Consider the following 19481-nt stretch of genomic DNA (forward strand, 5'->3'; position numbering starts at 1 on the left):
GCTGCTAATGAAATAAGACAAAAAAATGCAATGAGGACAGTCACAACCAGATGTTTGTTCTATATTAGTATTTGAAGAATAACTTCAAATATGCAACATAAAGTACATTTTAAACTGATGTGTTGCAAGCAAAGCTGGCATGTTTTTTTCTTTACTACCTACCTAAATTCTGTTGTTGCTGCTGTGATTGTGTACCACAGAGTATTAAAACAGCAGAATGAATGTGCTATAGTAGTCACCAAGTTATGACTGCTAAGAACTGATAATAAGAATTTCCTTTTAGTGAGGCTTTTAAATGTTGCATGTTTGAATAGGGTAGGAGCTACAGAATTAATGAGGAAAATGTAATTTTTACTATAAGAGACCATGCAGCCTGGTATTTACTATAAAACGTAGCTGTACTCATTTAAATATTTAAACCTTAAAAAAAACCCTAACAGTAAGCACATTCACCTAGTTTCAGTGTATTAAAATTTAAAATCTAGAAGTATGGTGAAATTTACACTTTCACTTGAACCAAACAGGCTGCTGTTTCCACTTGACATCCAGGATTTTGATGATTATGAACTTCTTTTGAACTCCTGCTTTCAACATTTTGTCTGGCTGTAACACTGCTGTTGCGCAGTTAATCCAGCCTTCAGCATGCCAGTATATTTAAAAAATGATTACAGTAGTTTGCCTCTCCTCAAGAAAAAGGAAGCTATCGGTCCGTAGATATGTGTTCCTTAATGTTGGCAAACGAAATGGCCAGCCTCTGTAATGAATCTGTTTTGGCGGGCTGTGTAGGTATGATGAATAGGTCCAGATCAGACGTGTCGTGGCTAATGCATCCTGGGGAATTACGATTGCCTTGGTCACAGTTCAGGACAAGCCACTCTTCCTTTCTCCCAGTTATGCAGTACAACCTTGCTAGATGGATTAGAGAACAAGGGGAATGCTGAGTGGAAGGGACTTTGGCAAGCCTCTAATTTCCCACTCAAAAGAGGATTACTGCTAGCACTAGATCACACCAGCCATGTTATTTTCTAGCTGGGTCTTAAAATCTCCAAAGGTTAGAAGCTCTACAGCCTTCTCTGGGTAGGCAGTTCCCATGTTTGTATGCCTTTGTTGCTATTACAGCATTTTTGTGCTACTCATGCTAATATTCTTTGCTGTTTCCCGTTCTCTGTGCACTTTTTCTTCAGTAGATGCTGATGTTACTGTTTTGTTGTGATAAACTGGTTCCTGCTGATTTCTTGTGTGTTTGCTTTGTGCAGATTTTTTGACAGTGTCACTAACAAAGACAGCCCTTTGCCTCCGGCTGTGCAGCAGGGCTCCAACCTCAGCAATACAAAGAGTGACCATCCAAAAGTGGACATTACTGATTTGATCCGAGAGTCAAATGAAGTACGTGTTCTTGTGGGTATGTTTTCACATCCCATGCAGTGTTCACATTGCATGGGCTACCTTAAAAATAGTGCTGCTGTGTTGTACAAACTAGAGTAGAAAACCTGTGTAGGTTGGTAGAAATGGGGTTCTGTAGGTTGTTGAGTCACACTGAAAACTTATAGGTTATGGGGTAGGCTTGTTCGTTGTTTTGTTTCTTTAACTGCCTGGAATGTGCTTGCTAGGCTGTCCTGAGTGGAGTTCCCTGGGTTCATCACAGGTCACGTGTGGCCATCCCTCATTCACTTTATTGGTATGTCAACGAAATGACAACGTACAGCAGAAACAGCTGTTGCATTTACTAATATGAGACGGATTACCGCACGCTGCAGACAGTGGTAACATTTGCCATAACAACCAGTGCAGGAAAGTGTACCCTTGAGTAGTTTGTTGTATGGGTTAAATAACTGTTGAGAGATGTGTTCAGTAAGGAAGACCAGTGGTGATCTTCTAGCACTTTCTTTCAGTTTGCAAGTTTGATTTCTGTAGTGTCTAGCCTTGCAGCTCGGCATTGGGGAGGGAGTAAGTCTAGCTTCTCCTTCTCCTTTTGTCCCCAGATTATCATGAGGCATGAGTAGTATTAACCCACTTATAGGCAAGTTTCTGCTCAGCAGACCTGAAGTGAAAGGCAAGCTGAGAGAAGAGATTTGTTCACATTTTGATTTTGCTCTCAACTGGTTTCTTTTATCTATATGATACTTTTTTTTTTTCTTTTCTGATTCTTACTCATATGATTCTAGTGAAAGATCCACAATAAATCTGTTTTGGAAAAATGTCCTGGTCTTTACTTGGAAAAGATTAACTAACTGTAATTTGTATAATTCTAGGAACTGTCTCTTTTTATTTTTACTGAGAAGAGGGTACTTTGCCTTTAGTGGGGTTAACAAAGACAAGAATCAGAAATTCAAGTTCTCTTGAAGTATCTTTACAGCATTGGGCTACTCTTATAAAAAGTCCATGCTTCTGCTGTCAGTATTGTTTCAGAAGAATGTTACTGAAGAATCGTGTTCATAAAAGACTTAAGATTCTTGTAAGAAGAGTTGCAAATTATTATGGGTCTTTCTTGTCATGGTGAGATCTCATAGTGAGGGTGAATACTTGTAGGGTAAAGGACAGGGATGGTAAATACTGAAGTGCTTTATATGCATTCTGAAATAGAAGCTGAAGTTTTCACAGGGATGGAATCATTGCTGGAAGACAAAGCAAAAGAAACTCCCCTGCCTTTGCTGACAGGTGGCTAGACCAAAGCAATAGCCTCTGATTTGGTACAGCTTTTGAACATTGATTTGGGCAGATCCTTGAATCTGAATCTCCCACTTCTAATCCCCATTTCTATCTCATAGCCCCTTTTTTGGTTGCAAATTTTTATCTTCATTTGAAACTGAGTGTCTTTGATGCTGGTCAGTGTCACAACCCCTTGTTTGGGAACTGCTGATACAAAGTGAGAGACAATTTCCTGCTTCCCGTTTTGACCAGACAGTTGATTTCAACACAGTTCTGATCCGGTGAAGGGTTTATTTTCATATCACTGTGGAAATAAAACGAATTTTGAAATTAAAAGATTGCTGCAATGGAGAGTTGTCATCCTGCAGATAGATCTATTTACAAATTATGAATAAGTGAACAGAGATGTTCTTTGTGGTACTGTTGCTTTGCAAAGGTGTTCACAAGATTGAGATGAGATTAAGTGAAAAAATGGAGTTGAATTTTAAAATTATGTTCAGTTTCATGCCTTTATGACTCAGACACAAATGCAAGACTTATGCTTTGGCAGTCTAATCAGATGTGAAGATGCCATATTTAACTAGTGAATGGAAGAACGTGTAACATTTTATCACATCACACTAATTCAGAGTTAGATTATACATCTTATTTATATTCTTACTGAGGCCACTGCACAATATCAGTGCCTAGAAGCCAGACCAGTGAGTGAGTTATGATTCAGAGATGCAGTTTCTCTCTGCTTTGTCTTTGTTCAAAGTCAGAAGTGTGCTGGTAGAGGTCTTCACAGGAACATAGAAATACAGTTCTAGAAGAGAAATCCACAGGTCATCCAGTTCCGCTCCCTGTTCAGCATACACCTGGATCAGCCTTGAAAAATGTCTAATGTTGTTAAAACCCTTCAACAAAAGAGAATCTGCAAAAACTTTAGCCCATTGTAGGATTTCTCTGCCCTTGTCAGAAAACATCCTCGTCTCCAGTATAGTTCCTCTTGGGTGCTCATAAAGTGCTATTGAGGATAGTCAATTGCAGTTTTCTCTGCAATTCCTTGTTGTCCTTAGGTTGTTGTTCTTCATCATTTACCCTTTCAAATCCAGTCTTTTCTTTTTCTGGATTCAACACAACCAGTTCCTCTAACCTTTCCTCAAACCTTCTGTGCTTCATGACTGTGTTGCAGTTTTTTTATATCTTGTTTAAAGTGCATTGCCGAAAATGGGAACAAAACACACTGTGGGAAAAACTTCTGAAACTCCTTTGTTCTCCAAGTTTGCTGTTAGAACCAGTTGTACATGTAGTGCACGGTGGTCGTGGTTAGGCCGTGTCTTTCTGGTTACATGTGTTGCTGAAGAGTGTCAAAAACCTTACAGAAGTAAAGATGTATCCTATCCGCTGTTTCAGTTCTACGCACTAGACTGAATTTCCTCATAGGAGGAAATGGAATTGATTTGACATGATCCTGATAAAGAATGTCAACCTGTTTTGATTTATCTTACCTGTCTCTATTTAGATTTTAGTTGTTTAATAATTTGTTCCATGATTTCTCTAGGAGTTTGTTTCTAGTTTTTGCCTACTATCCCACCTTTCTTTAAAGGTAAATGTATTTATTCTACTCTAATGCTCAGATAGCTAAGAATGGTTCAGAAATTACTTCAGCTAATTTCTAAAGCTCACTAGAGTGACGACATACACATCTTAGACTTTGCTACCTGGCAGTAGTAGTCACCATGTGATAGCAGAGTTGGATATAGAGCCAATACGCAGTAAAATCTCTTCCCGCACTGTGAACTCCTTCAGTTCCTTCTTTCTCCATCACCCTTTTTAAAAGTTGCACTGTTTAGGGAGAATGTTAGTGCTTCTAATATAAATGATTTTTTTGCTCAGAGTTTCTGGGATCTTCCTTTGTGTCCATATCTGTATGGTACTTAGATGCAAGAAAGACAAAAATATCTGCTTTGATGTGTCTAGCACCAGTTGATTTCATGGAAAGATGCCTTTCTTCTTAGAGATACGGTGATATTCGATATGAGGATGTTGAGAGCATGCGCAGCAGGAACAGGCTTTACGTGATCCAGACATTGGAAACTACGACCAAACACAATGTGGTGAGTGACTTGGAAGAGCTAAATCCTTTCTCTGATAAAATTTCTTCCCTTTTGGAAAATTCTGAGAAGAGCTACATTTTCTAGGGCCAAATACATAATTTTATACGATGAAATCCCTCTTGTCTGCAGGGTGTCTATTAACTGAGGTTTGCCCTGTGACGTTTACAGGCTGTGAATCACAGCATGACCTTCTGGTCTCGTTAGAAGGAACACCATCGCAGACAGCTTCTGAGGGCTGGCTTATCTCTGACACTGCATTGATTGGAACAGGCTGACCTATATTTCTGTCTGCTGCTGTTAAATTGTTAATGCATTTCTCTTAGAGGCATAGAGCACTGTAAAATGTCCACAGTGCTACAGTAAAACAATTAATCACCTGCATTTTTACTCTGGGAGGCAATCAGTGAAGAGATTATTGTACTGCATTCAGCAAGGTCTGTGGTGTGCGTGGGTGTCTGGTGGTGCATGCACGGTGTGGGAGCTCTTTAGCAGTCGATTTCATCCTTTATGTTCAGACTCTGAATGAAGGTAGAGGTTGCGAAGCACTTCCTTTTGTTTGCCTATTTTCTTCAGTGGCTCCTTCCCAGTAACTGATGATAATACTAGGCTATTTAACAACCAGTGCTTCTTTCTGTAGTAAATGTAGCTTGTAGCAACTGATACTACTAAATGCTGTTGGTTGTGCTAAGGTGGTAACTGTTGTATTTCATTTTACAAAAAAAATGTATTGTGAAGACAGAACCTGGTCTTGTAGCTAACTTTGTTTTAAAAAGCTGTGAACAATTTATTTTTTTTAATTAAAAAGTGAGGATTCAACTTCACTGTTGTGAGCTGAACATGCATTTGCCCATTATAAAGGAAACTATGTGCTATATCTTTCTAAATAGTTGGGGGTTATCTCCTGGGTTTCATAGTGTAGACTCCATGTATGCAACTAATGTGACTAACTTTAAGCTCCTGTTTTTGGGGAGAAATTATTTCTTTTACTCTATAATCTTCTGATTGCTTTTAAAAGAAGTTGTATTCTTACTCCTAATTGTAACGTGCCAAAACCTGGAATATTCAAACAGTGACTATTTATTATTATTAAAAGGTTAAGTCTCCTATAACTTTATTCTACAGGCTTATTCCAAAACAAGAAGACTCGTTAATTAATTTTCTCTTAATTTTGTTTCAGCTACGTGTTGTGTCCCAGGACGTAAAATTCAGTCCCAGTGATCTTGAAGAGCTTTATGAATTATTCAAGGTAATGTGCCATTTTTCTCACCATACATCCATCTTAATGGTAGACTGTGTTATGGGTGTGAAACAGTTTTAACAAATTGAAGTAAAAGCTAGATTCAACATATGTTTTACATGTCAGCTTTAAATCAAATTACATAGTTACCTTTCCACATCTTTCACCCAGAGACAGTTGTTGTTTCAGAAAAATCTTAACATTTTATCTTTCTTTTGCAGAAGGAACACTTTCTTTCCTGTTACTGGAATGTAAATAGTCCCGTCTTACAACATCATGATGCCAGTCTGCCGTATCTTGAGCAGTATCGGATTGATTGCCAGCAATTCAGGGTTCTCTGTCATCTCTTGAGCCCCTGGTCACACTGTGCAAACAGAGACTCACTTGCATTGTGGACATTCAGACTGATGGATGAGAGCTCCGATTGCCTTATAAACTTCAAACAATTTGCCTGTGTTCTTGGTAGGAGAACAACACCTATATGTAGCACATTCAGAAGGGAACTCCATCTGGGAGTAGTCCTGGGGTGCATCACCTTCCAGACACTATATAAAGAGCCTAAAGAGACTAGCCTCTTAACTTAAGGTCAAATAGTCTATTTTTTAACATGTGAAATGAATAGCAAAGACTATTTAAATGGAAGCCAAATGCTGAAAGCTTGAGCTTAGTATGAGCTATTCCATGGTGAAATGCTGACAAGAAAATGAGAGCACAGTTCCGTAACTTAAAGCGTCTATAATTCACCTAAATAGCTAACATGAAGCTTTACAAACTAGTAACTTTTCTGAGACGTTAATCCCCTGGAGAATAATCTATTTGAGATGAAATTTAAATATGGCTTTAGCATCAAAACGCAGCAAATTACGAAATGGTATGATCTCATTGCCCAGCCTGTTTGGTCGATGATAAACGCTTCCTCATACTAAGCCATCTCATACACAGATCGTGCAAGATGACCAATGCCTCATATTTCTGGGGAACTGAAAGTTTTCTTGACTTACTGCTCTGTTCCTTTCCTGTTGTTTTCAACACGGGATTGTTCAGGACACAAAAATTTAAGTGAAAATGCTGGGAAGACATTAATGCTGTATTTCTTTGCTTCTGTGGTGTCATGTTAGTAAGTCATAGACATTATTAGTGTTCTTTCCTCAGTGTAGGCAAACCCCAGGCTCAGCTGCAGGTGATACTGCCTTCCTTAAGCTTCATCTCTAATTATACTCCATGTAAGGTAGGACACATGTCCAGTTCCAGCCTACCGGGGTTGTATTTGTTTAGGGTAAGAGGGTGTTTTCAAGTTTGGTCCAGTTGAACAGACTGTCTTGCCTCTTTCCTCTGACAGATACCATGTATAATGGAAGTTTCACTGACAAACTCAAGCTGCTTTTTAAGTTGCACATCCCTCCAGGTAAGCGAGAGGCGGTGGCATCTGGGGAGGGCTGTTCCTGGCTTCTTAGCTTTACTTTTCTTTGTGTTGTCACCGGTCCTGGCTACAGTACAGTCCAACAGCTGTAATACAAATGTTTGTTTCTTCCAGAGTGATGTCTTGTTTGGGAAGGACTTAATCTGCTCTAACACCATTTCTCTTCATAGGGCCTATTTGTCTGTGCAAAGCTTTTGCTTTTTAGTGCAGCTTTGGTAATGCTTGGAAGCCCCAAACCCACTTTATTTGTTTATTTATTGCAGCTTTTACTGAGGTAGAATCTCTAAGCCCTTCTAAAGGTGATGATCTTTCCAAAGAAGAATTGATCCACTTCAGCCAACTCAGTGGTAAGCTTCAGAGTGTGAGCCTTGCCTGAAGAATATTAGAAGGAATCTGTTTTCTCGTGGTGAAAAATGGGGGAATCTCTTCTGAAAACTAGTAAATCCAGGAATCATGTCACTGTTAACATGAGTCCTCTGTGAAAATCTTCTGTAGATAGTCACATTTTCATAAAGTAGTGCAGAATTTGTGGATAGCTAGTCTGATGATTGAATTCAAAGGCTGTGGGTATTTACATGTGTATTTGTGTATTACAAGTGTGTTCGGTCAGCATTTTTCAGCATTGTAGGCATCCTGTTGCAGTGGTTGTTGAAGGGATGGCCATTTCACATTTGTATTCAAGGCACAAAGGGATGATATTTCCTACCTCGAGAAATAAAACATCAAAATTCATTATTATTTTTAGGCACATAAGCAAGCATTTCAAAATCCTTTGCTTCCATTTTAAACCAAGTAAGGTGAAAAAACTTTTGTGGGGTGTAAGTTTATGGAGTTGATAAAATATTCTGTTTGGAAAGCTGTGTGATTTTACTTCTTTGGAAGACAGATCCTTTTTGGTTTTAAATCTATCCAAAAGGTACCTTATCTGTAATACATGGGTCCTGTTCAAGACACGGGGCATGTACATTATGATTATTTGCTTGATACAACTGATGACAGTTTCTTTGGTAATTTCCAGCCTCATGGTGGCTTCTATTTTTATGGAAAATATACAAATCTTACCATGTGGTTTCTTCTTGGCCTGATCTGTGTTGAGAACATGGGGTCATTGAGGGTCTTGCTCCTTAAGGAAGGAATTTTTGATAAAAGGAAATGAACCATTGGCTCCCCTTTCTCAAATAAAAAACTTTCTTCTTTTTCTCTGCCTAAACTGTAGTTCCATCTGTTGGGGATAGTCTTGAAAGTGATTCTTTGAAGAGCAGCCCTGAAAAAGGTAAAAGAATCCTGGAGACACATTTGGTAACTGTCTGACTTTTGGGAGAGTAGAGCTAAGAAAGTACGTGGAAAGCATGTGGTGACAAAGTATACTGAGTAACATCATCTCTGGTAACGTCATCTCTAGCGTAGTACTAACATTATATCTGCTTTTATAAGTATAGTCCTGGCGGGTGAGAGGGTAATGTAAACTCTGATCCTGTTTAGTCCTTGGCCCCACCACTCTGGTGAGAAGGAATGACATAGAGGATGGCAGTTCTGCTCATCATCCCTCATGGGAAGCTCTTAGTTCTTGTCTGTTTACTACTTTTTTTTTTTTTTTTTTTTTGGTCAAGTAGGGAAGGGGAAGGTTGATATTCAGGCATATCTGAAGCAATGGCAAGATGAACTTCTTAAGAAAGAAGAAAACATTAAGGATTTGCCAAGAATGAATCAGGTAAACTGTGAGTCTTAAGTCAATTTTTGAGTGCTGTTTATCCTTTAACTCCTATTAGTAGGACTTAATTTGTAGGATCCCTTAAATTTCAGGCCTTCACATTAATTGTTAGACTGCGGGGGTTTTTATACTGCTCCAAGTTTACAAAGGGCGGGACTTGCAGACACACTTTGGTTTATCAGGGCTGGTTCACGCCAATGTCGTCGTCAGAGCAGTTGCTGTACCGTACCAGGTGCCTGGCAGCAGCAGGCACTGGGTTGAGATCACAGTGGGCAGTGAAACAGGGCGGTTGCGTTGCTGTTCTCTGAATAGTCTCCTCTGTATCTCTCTCTGTAGTCTCAGTTCATCCAGTTCTCAAAAACTCTGTACAATCTGTTCCACGGGGATCCTGAGGAGGAACTGTTGTATCGGGCTATAGCGGTGGTTACCAGCCTCCTGCTGAAAATGGAAGAAGTTGGGAGAAGACTGCAGAGCCCCACATCACCAGTCAGAAGTCCAGTTGCTGTTATGGAGGTGCCTGTTGAAATCCCCAGAGAAGGGCAGGAGGAAAGCAGCTCTGAGCAGGCTGGAGGCAGTGGAGCACAGAGTTTGAGAGAGAACCATGAATGGTCTTTTGCCTTTGAACAGATTCTGGCATCCTTATTAAATGAGCCAGCCTTTGTGAGATTTTTTGAGAAACCTCATGATATAAAAGTTAAAATAGAGAGTGCTAAAAATTTACAACTTAAAGCAAGAACCAGAGTGTAGTTTTCTTTGCCTTTGACTCTAAGTGAACCACATAAAGCACTTACAAATGAAGGTTGTTACTACGGAAATTGAGTCTGGTGTTTACATAGGGAATGGAGTTTGAAGAGTTAGCTTTAAATATCAGATTACTCATGCATAATGTAAATAAAATTAGTTTTAAGCACAATCACTTTCCTGCATTGTTCCTAAGTTTCACTCCAAAAAAAGGACTGAATAATAAACTTTCTTTATCATGTTAGTAAAATATGCAACGTTGCTTGGAAATACTGGATGTGACCTATTGCAAACCTATCTGAATGACAGCTGTTACAGTGTGTGCTCTCCGGGTTCATTTCTATTACTGTGATGAAAGGAATGACTCCCAGCCATTTTAATTTAAAAGCAGTATCCACAGTTTAGAGGTTGTCTTCCAGGTTAGTTTAATTAGTTATTTCCAAACCTGCATGTGGACTGGGATCAGAGCAGGGTGAAGACTAAGAATAGAGGCTGTGTGAGGCAGGAGAGTGTGAGGTTAGAGAAGAAGGTTGCCCTGCTCTCAGTTTCTCTGCTTTGATGCTGCCGATGGTCCTGGACTTTTGCAAATTCCAGCCCCTTGTCAGTAGTTTGCAGGCTGCATTCTCTGAGCCCACCTCTCAGGTTTTGCAACAAGCAACTGTTTTTCTGCTTTGCTAGCTCAGCTCGTGTATGAATTCTTTTTCCCATTTTCATACCAATCCTCCTGCAATACAGATGAAAAGGATGGAAGCTTTTTTGGTCATCCAGGCTGCACATGGATGCAAAAGCTAGTATAGATTGTTGAAATCCCGGGAAAGCAATGGCTAAACCCGTCTGACCGCACTGTGGTTGTTATTCATCTTGCAAGAGGAGCCATCATTAGCTTCTTAGGAGTATGTTGATGAAATGTATAGTTTTTCTTGCATTTGGGAAGCTGAAGCACAGACCATCTTTGACTGCTTCATAGTTAGGTGAATGGTGCCTATTGAACTGCTAGGGACAGACTGGCGTTGCTCCTTTGCCTACCTGAGTCCATACCTCAACCTAGTAATTACCTTTCTTCTCTCTAGCTCTCTCGATTATTGTTGCTGTAATATTTTCTATCTGCCAGGATTCATATCAACAAGAAAATCTTCTGGAATTTTAATAGGTAAAAAAGATTATATAGTAAAGATCCTGTGGGGACAAGCTTTGCCATCATTAATGCTGATGTTGACCTTGAACCTTCTGTAGCTGGTGCTAGAATGGGTTTAGAGAAAGAGGGGTAAAGCCTGTATTTTAACAACAAAAACAACAAAGCAAACTGAGACAGTCTGTTAGCTTAAAAATGGCTGTTTCTAAAGCCTGTATGACAATCTTTCTCTGCAGAGCAGCATTATTTTTATACTGTGCATATTTTTTGTAAAGAAGCAGAATGGGAGTGGTATCATTCACTGAGGCTTTTCTTGCAATACTGATATGAATGAAGAATAAAACAAAATTCTGACTTGTGTTACAAGCCCTTGGTGAAATACCATCATTGCAGTTGGTGTTGAAGTTCCCATGCAGCTTTTAAAGAATATAGTTTTGATCAGGAGCAATGAATGTATGAATTATTTCTTCTGTTCTTCCCCATACTCTCAGGTATTAATGTAAAATAAAGCTTTATTGAATGAACAGTAACTCCAAAACTATATCATATGTGTGAGAAATGAGGAAGCTTTTTTTTCAGAAGCCTTCACAAAGTAATTACACTTGATAGAATATAATACTGATTTGTATTTTTATGTGTAAAATATAAAACCTAATTTATCGATTCATATGAATATGTTTCTGAGGCAAAGTAGGGCAACACTGTGTTACTTACAAAACGTATTTACTCACTGTTTTCCTAATGTTTTAGAAATACAAAGCAGATGATACTGTTGTTCTAGTCTAGGTCGTACTCAGATTAGGTTTGCTCAATGACTAATTCTTCTGCAAATAGTGTTGAAATTAATAGAACCCCATAAAATAGATGCAGCTGCCCATTGAAAAAGCTTTTGTAGGTTTTTTGACAGATATTTTTAGTTCATAGCTTTGACTATTTCTTGAAATTATTTGCTAAGCAAGGTAGCACAGAGATATGAAAGTCTTAAAACTCAACGACATATTTTGGTTTAGAGCCAAGATGTTAAGATCTAAATACAGAAGACTGTGCTGCGGGAACCTGCAAAATACAGCAGCCTTGTGACATTTCTTGATTTGCTTATGCAAAACTGAGCACCTTTCTAAAATATTTTCTATTATTGTCAGTCCAAGAGACTGTAGAGCCATTACCGAGTATGTAGGAGCTCTTGTCAGCTATCATATCTATGTATAAAGAGAGATTACCAGCATATGTTTGTGTGCGTGTATATATATTTTAAAAAATTAGATTTAAGGGGAGAAGTTAGGATCTGTAGGGGAACACTAACTTTTATTAACTGCATGGCTTTTTCTGTTCCATTTTTTAAAATGTTTTTTTCCCAGAAAGGGCAATGTCATTAAATCATTCCTGTAATACACCTGCAGGTTGATCCAGCAAGACTAGTCAGAGTGGCCAGGCATCCAGCCTCAGCAGGACAGAGGGTGGAGCAAGCTCGGTTCCAGAAGGATGGCAGCACTCAGGCAACTGCCTGACTGGCAGGTTCTTCCTTTTGGAGCCTGGGGATCAGGGGCTCGTCCTTGGGGGAGGTCTGGGTGTAGCAAATGCCGGCTACTGCCAAGGAAAGTGAACCAGAGGGGTGTTTGCTGGGCTGCTTCCACAGTCTGCCACAACACTGAGGGACAGTTGTGCTTTGCTGGTGACAGAGTAACGCTGGAGTTGTGTCTAGCTCCTTGCCTTCCCATTCCTGCTGCGGAGACAGGCTGGCCGATACGCACAGGCTTACTTGGGATTGGGGAGCGAGAGCAATAGAAGCTCTTGTCTTCTCTTCAGTCCCAAAGGGTGATGCCTTGACTTTACAGCCCCGCACAGGCAGGGACAGAGATGCCCATGTGGTACAGCTTTTGGGCCATCTGCAGTTCTTGGTGCTGCAAGATTCACATGGCATTGCATTGGGAGGTTGTGGGTGTGCACGCTCCTGTTGCAGATCAGCTGCCGCATGTAGCTGGGAATTAAGCAGACGTGCTAGTAAGGAAACTGGCAGTTGCAGAATGTCTAACCCAGAATTACTCAGCTGTTTCCCAAGGGGCAGGGGGGGTACTTTCCATTCAAATTGTAACGTGGAAGTTTTTAGAACTGTTTTTGAACTTTGAACAGTTCGTTCACAAATGTAGCGGGGTGGTTCAGTGAGTACTGATGTGTCATTTCATGTCTCTGTGTTTGGGGTTTTTTTTCTGTAAGTTTCCATAAAGTTACTTGTGTCTTTTTTTTTTTTTTTTTTGATTCAGTCATAGGAAAGAAATGAATGTGCATCATTCAGTACAAAATAGACAGTTGTAGGTAGGAAATAGATTGCTAAAACTAGAGATACTGTTTATACCGTTTTAAAAATTGCAGTGTCACCAGTGTGACTTGGCAGCTGTGCCGTGGTTATTTACCCTGAAGCCTTCCCCGTGGCTGTTAGCATACACTGCACAGTCCTTTCTAGCGGCTCGGCCATTATTATTGTTGCTATGCACATAAAATGCCTCTTGTCAAATGCAAAGGCCGCTGCCTACACTCTGGGTGAACAGTGGCAGCCCTGACCACCATGAGAAGCTGGCTGCTTGACCTCTTTGTGTGCTGAGTTGAGGGCTCAAACACATGAGGAGAGGGAATAGCTCAACTAATAGTAATAAAAACACGAGCCCTTTCCACCACGGGGGGAGAACTGCTTGTCATTCAACCGGCAGCATTTTGTGGGATGTGGAGATGGTCGCTGCAATGTGATTCCGAAAAAGCACTCTGTGTTTCCATCCATTGCTAAAACAAGCCACTTGTTCATCACTCTAATGGCTAGATAATGTATTTTTAGAAGAGTTTGCTACCATAGTGACTAGGAAGTAGCCGTGTTTGATTTTATTAGAAGTTTCTAATTCAGTTGTACCATACAAGGTTCTTGATTGCAATTGCAATTGTTATCTGGACTAAAACAAAAAGAAACATTCCAACTTGTTTCCAGAAAAATAGGCTATTTTGTCTTTGTTGCTATAGCTTTGTCACTTTACCAAGAAGGCAACACGTTTGTGTTGGCAGGTTGGCCTTTGTACAATGTATTGTATGCAGAAGTACTGTAAGACAAATGGGATGTTAAATAAAAAAATGTTTCACTTTAGGAAAACAAAAATATCTCTGTGTTTGAGGTACTATTATTCTCATGAGGGACTGTTACAGAAGTTCCTTCAAGAGCACTGGTCATGTTAAACCATGTTTAGTCAGCGTCTGGCTGCTGCTTTTGTGCCTCTTGGAGAACAAGGAGCAGATTCTAATCCAAATGGACTGATACCACCCAGCAATAACAACAGCACATAGTGAGTAAGAGGTCTTACAAGCATTATTTTATTTCTTTTTTTCCTTTTCTTTTTTTTTTAAATACTATGTACAATCTGTTTAAAGCTTGTCAAAATGCATGGGCTCCCATTCAATGGAGCTGTGCAGGTACATAGATTCAAGACAAGAATAAAATCTTTACTGTTCATCTTCATAAGACACTTCCTTTTTCCCATTACAAAATACTTTTAAGAATAGTAACATTTATAAATGTATCTATATTTGACATCATATAAAATAAACCAAGATTTATACTCAATTCTAAGATTTTTTTCTCTTTTTTTTTTCTTTTTTTTTACATGTACTATATACAATATATACAGTAACTTTTCACTGTTTGTCAAACCAGCCTGATTATACCCACCAGGCTTTAGCTTATATGTACAAATATGCTAAAAGTGCAAGACTTTTATTAATTAAAGCTGCCTGTGTTTTCAGAGGTCTGGAATTGTGTGGCCTATATATATATTTATATATAGATATACACGTACATACATGATATATGTATATTAAAAATACATATATCTGTATACCTATATATAGAGGGACCTAGTATATAGGTGCTTGTGTACTAGAAAGCCTCAGAACATGAAAGACTAATAGGTCGACACCGACACTGGAGCCCAACCCTGACGCAGGTGCCATCAGTCGTGTTCCTGCCCTCTGCTTGTCACCAACAAGTCACACTTGTGAGCACCCGGCTGTGTGTGAACCGAACGCACCAGCAACCCTCAATTCCAAATGGGTCCCAAAAACACAGGTCATAGCTAACACCGAGGTAAACAAATACAAATCAACCTGAATAAAGAGATTTATTTATTCATATACTTTTTTGAGAGTGAGTGACAGCGTAAGGCAAAAATCCCACGGGCCTGACTCAGCCTCCCCGCAGCCTGGAGGGACCAAGCAAGCCCCAAAAAGGGACTGTGGGATTTTGTCCTTCGGAGCATGTCTGGAAAACACGGCTCTACCCGTGAGGCATGCAGCCACCCACTGCCCACCAGCAGCTGCCGAGCGGCTGGGGCAGACCCTGGGAATAGAGGAGGGGTAAGTGATAAAGTGCGTTTTAGGTCTCTTGTTTTAGCAAGGCCAATCTAACATGTAAACATCCTTGCAAACCTCCTGTGCTCCCCGCCGAGCGGCTGTGAGCAGGGGTGATGCTGCCACCCCCCCACAGCCCCCAGCCCTCCCTGTCCGTGCACCCCAGTGCTGCCAGCAGAAGGGCCGGGCCCATGCCACAGCCCCATCTGACACACGCGCTCCCCCCCACACCTCCCCCCAGCCCCCTTCCCAACCCCCTTCTCTTGGATTTGCTTTCAAAGTCACAGCAACGCCAGAAAACTACTCTGCCCTGGCTACCTCCCTACCAAGCCCTGTTAAAAAAAAAGACACCCCACCCCCCCCAGCCCCTGACCACCAACATGATCAACTGACCTCTGAGACACATTTGGTGGACACCGGCCATGTCCGGGCTCACGGATGCCGATGGGACACTGCGGAACAGCCACGGTGCGTCGGGGGTGATGTGGGGTTCAAGGCAGGGAAATGCATGGCCTTTCCCTCCTGCCAGCCACACTGGGCTGTGAACTGCGTACAGCCGTGGAGCCTGAACGTAAAAGTGTGCCTTTGCCTCCCCACCTGACATTACGTGCCAAGCCAAGGGGAACCCCCGCTCCCCCCAAAAAAACCCCAAAAGAGCAACGCCTCCGGTCCCAACCTCTTGAGCAGCCCTACTGGGATGGGATGGGGAAGGGGAGGCCCTAAAAGTAATAGTGCTTTAAAAAAAATAAAATAAAACAATTTTTTCCTACCTCAAAGGCTCCATGCTGTGGCCCCGCACGTGATGCTGCAGCACAAACCAGGTGGGGCAGGATCGACCCCCTGCTCTCCCCAGGACACGGGCTCTAAGGGCCGAGGGCTGAGGCTGTTATTTCAGCTCCAGATCGCACGGCAGCGGCAGGTGCCCCACGTCCCCCTACCAGCAGCGAGGTGGCCCCGGCCCATGGCTCTGCTGTAGCCACAGTTACTCGTAGGGGGTTGAAAAAGGGGGGTGGGGGGTGGGGGGCAGGTCAGGCTGTGCCCAAGAGCAGCTGCTCACCCCCCCCTTGCCCAGGGACTGCATGTGCTGGGTCCCAGCCAGGGACGGCTCGCAGGGCACTAGCCCCAGCGTTCCTGCTCCAGGAGCCTGTCCTCCCACCAGCCCCACGGCAACGGGGCACATCAAAACCCCATCCCCTTCCCCAGGAAAAACCTGGCGGGTGGGAAGCAGCCCCCTTGTACCGGGGGGGCAGGTGGGGGGGGCAGGTGGTGAGGCACGCTGTGCCCTGCCAGGTAGGAAGGCTGCAGCCGAAACCCAGACGGGGCAGCTCCGTTGTGCTCCCAGTTTCATTCCCCAGCTCTCCGGGAAACTCGGGCTGCCCCAACATGCTTCAGTCAGGCTGAAACAGTCTGGTTTTCTGCTCCCCCTGCTACTGAGCCCAAGTGCTCATGCCTGGCCCCAAAGTTAACAAAATCCTCCCAGTGCTGCAGCACAGGAAATGTGTGTGCCTGATGGGGGAAAGCAAGCTAGCTGTAGATACTGGGTAGCTCTAGCTATAGATATATGCACCATTAGCTATTCCTATTTTTTCTTTTCATGCTAACTCTCCCACTTCCCCCCTTTTCTTGAAACACAGGGCTGCTTGGGGATGCTCATCCTATCAGCAAGCACCGGCGTCCAGCTGCTGCAGTGGTGCAAAGAGCCAAGCAAGTGGCTTGCACAAGAAAAAAAGCAAACAAATGCCAAATAAAAAAAAGGCAAAAGAAACCCACCATGCTTTGCTTGATTCGACAGAGGTTATGAACTAACCCGTCCCTAACCCTTGCTCTGACTGCCAGACGGAGCTTTGCAGCTAGACGCACCTGGTCTTAACCATTTTCTTGCAAAGCTTACAGTAATGGCCTGACCCTTCTCCTACATTCGGGCTCTAACAGCACCCAGAGTTAGTACTCAGCTATTAACGCCTCAAAAACATACATTTTCATTTTTCCTTTGGAAAGACAATAACAGTAGGGACACGTAACTATACACCCACTGAGGAATAAACTTTTTTCAATTCATAAATATAAACTTATAGTTAAAAAGTGACAATTTACAAAAATACAATTTATTGCTGACTCTACGGGCTTGTGTCCTTGTGATCATCTGTTTCAGGTTCATCAAATTGAAACATTACCTAGCAAAACCACAAAGTTTGCCATCAAGCTGTTCTATGCTTATTTGTTTGTTTTCATGTATAGAAATGTATACAACTACATCACTTGAAACAAAACAACCAAAAAAAAAGAACAAGTAAAGATTCTTTGTCTGTAACCCAAAAAATATTTGGCTACAGGGAGTAAAAACCATATAAATTTAGCTGCACTTGTTAACCAAAATAAAACATGACAAATATCTTACTAGCTGTGATGTAAGCTGGTATAACAACAGTAAGAAATTCAGGCAAAAGTGGTGTTACGTAAATTAGCAGCATTATCCAATCTCCTGGAAAACAAAAAAATTGCGGGACTGAGGTATAGAAAAAAGGAAAAAAAATACTCCACAATGGACCTACTACAGCAAAACGAGTTATGTACATGGTAACCCAACGGCATCCTGCGGACCGGTACAGTCTGTGTATGTGCTCTAAATGCTGGGCTTCAATTCACAGTGACTTTCAGCATTGAAGTCCTGAATGGAAAAGGTTTTTCTCCTTTGCAAAGCAACTTTCGTGGCGACCTGGTAACTAACCTCCCTGCAGCCAGAAAGCCATCGCCTTCCCCTTGTACCGCAGCGCTGGGCACCTACGGCTGCCGCAGCAGCATCACGGACCAGCTGCATGGAAATCCCAACCGATGAGGTGCCCCCGGAGCCGCCCGTCCCCCGTGGGGACTGTCCCTCCAGCCACCATCTTCCCCGCAGGGCCTGACCTCACCCGTGCCATGCTCCGATGGCGGCGTCCTCCCCTGCGCCTGTGCCCGGGCGCCGGGCGGCTGCAGCCACGGTGGTCCCTGCTCCCGGCCCTGGCGCTCAGGGCAGCTGCATCTCGGGCATGTCCGGCAGGTTGCAGGCCTGGCCCTGTGCGTGGCGGCTCTGCTGCTGCGGGTGGAGGAAGTAGCTCAGGGGGTTCTGCTGCGGTGTGTGGGGGGGCTGGAAAATGCGCTGCGTCGGACCCCCAGGCACCAGCTCAGGACCTTGCATCTGTTGGGAGACACGAATCCAGAGGTCAGAGCTGCCCTGTCACCCACCCGCTCCCTCTCTTGCTGCAGGGTGCTGAGGCTCGTGCCACATCCTGAAGGTAACATCTACCCATCGAGGGTACGAGCTGTGGACAAGCAGTTTGGGATGCTGGTGCTATCAGCACGACCAACAGTGCCTGGGCAGTACAGAGGGGAAGCAGGACCCACCCATCCTACCAGCTCCACAGGGAGCCCAGCAGGAATTAAGACCTCCAAAAGCTACTTGGATGTGAGGCAGAACCTGCAGGACATGCACCGTCCACCTTCCATGGGGAGGCTCTTCAGCCAAGCAATGAAGAGGCTGTAAAGTGACCTTGTCCATGTACCACCTGTGCCCGGTACCCCAAAGACCTGGACTTGCTGGTTTACTCCCACTAAAGGCATTGTAGCACCAAAAGCCTGGTTTTCTGTTGTCCTGGAGCAATCCATCACTCTGCTGTCCATATTGCTAGTCCTCAGGACCTCCGCGCAGCCTGTGAGCACACGTGCCCGAAGCAGGGATAACAAGCAGCTTGTGGACAACGACGATTCGTTTCTCACTCTAAATCCAGTCCTGCTGCATGGCTGCTTTCAGCTGTACCTACTCCTCCTGCTTTCTTTTCTACCATCTTTGCCTGGAGGACTGTAACTCACCTCTGCCAACCAGGCAAGTCTTGCAGAGCATGTTACTAATCATTAGTTTCAACAACTCGCTCCTTGGCAGCCTCACTGGTTTGGCATGCACCGATGAAGTCGTGCTTTGAAAAACCAAAATCACCTCTCCCCGAGAGTGGTGGTGTGAAACAGCTATTTATTAAAAGCAAGCAGTGACAGCAGCTGATAAAACCCCTTGCTATGCTCAGGCATAACAGCAGGGAGGATGTTTTCAAAAGAGCTTCTCCCTTCCCATGGAT

The 19481-nt window shown here is 42.6% G+C and overlaps 2 protein-coding genes across 11 annotated transcripts in view; one reads left to right on the forward strand and one right to left on the reverse strand.

Moving 5' to 3' along the window:
- Positions 1-14590, forward strand: part of TBC1D8B (TBC1 domain family member 8B) — a 42006-nt gene extending 27416 nt beyond the window's left edge. The window contains exons 13-21 of one of the 4 annotated variants that reach the window (XM_055727133.1): positions 1257-1386; positions 4650-4748; positions 5926-5994; positions 6207-6447; positions 7325-7390; positions 7669-7752; positions 8622-8678; positions 9016-9116; positions 9453-14590. In XM_055727133.1, the coding sequence (XP_055583108.1) occupies positions 1257-1386; positions 4650-4748; positions 5926-5994; positions 6207-6447; positions 7325-7390; positions 7669-7752; positions 8622-8678; positions 9016-9116; positions 9453-9863 (1258 nt within the window). In that variant the 3' untranslated portion in view covers positions 9864-14590. Of the gene's footprint in view, positions 1-1256; positions 1403-4649; positions 4749-5925; positions 5995-6206; positions 6448-7324; positions 7391-7668; positions 7753-8621; positions 8679-9015; positions 9117-9452 lie in introns of those variants that run through there. The other 3 variants (XM_055727134.1, XR_008735184.1, XR_008735185.1) reach the window with 3 other exon arrangements.
- Positions 14318-19481, reverse strand: part of PASD1 (PAS domain containing repressor 1) — a 113100-nt gene continuing 107936 nt past the window's right edge. For all 7 annotated transcript variants that reach the window (XM_027799487.2, XM_055727138.1, XM_055727137.1 and 4 more), the window contains one exon: positions 14318-18550. In XM_027799487.2, the coding sequence (XP_027655288.2) occupies positions 18380-18550 (171 nt within the window). In that variant the 3' untranslated portion in view covers positions 14318-18379. The remainder of the gene's footprint in view (positions 18551-19481) is intronic.

This window comes from Falco cherrug, chromosome 15 (assembly GCF_023634085.1).
Source record: "Falco cherrug isolate bFalChe1 chromosome 15, bFalChe1.pri, whole genome shotgun sequence".
NCBI lineage: Eukaryota > Metazoa > Chordata > Aves > Falconiformes > Falconidae > Falco > Falco cherrug.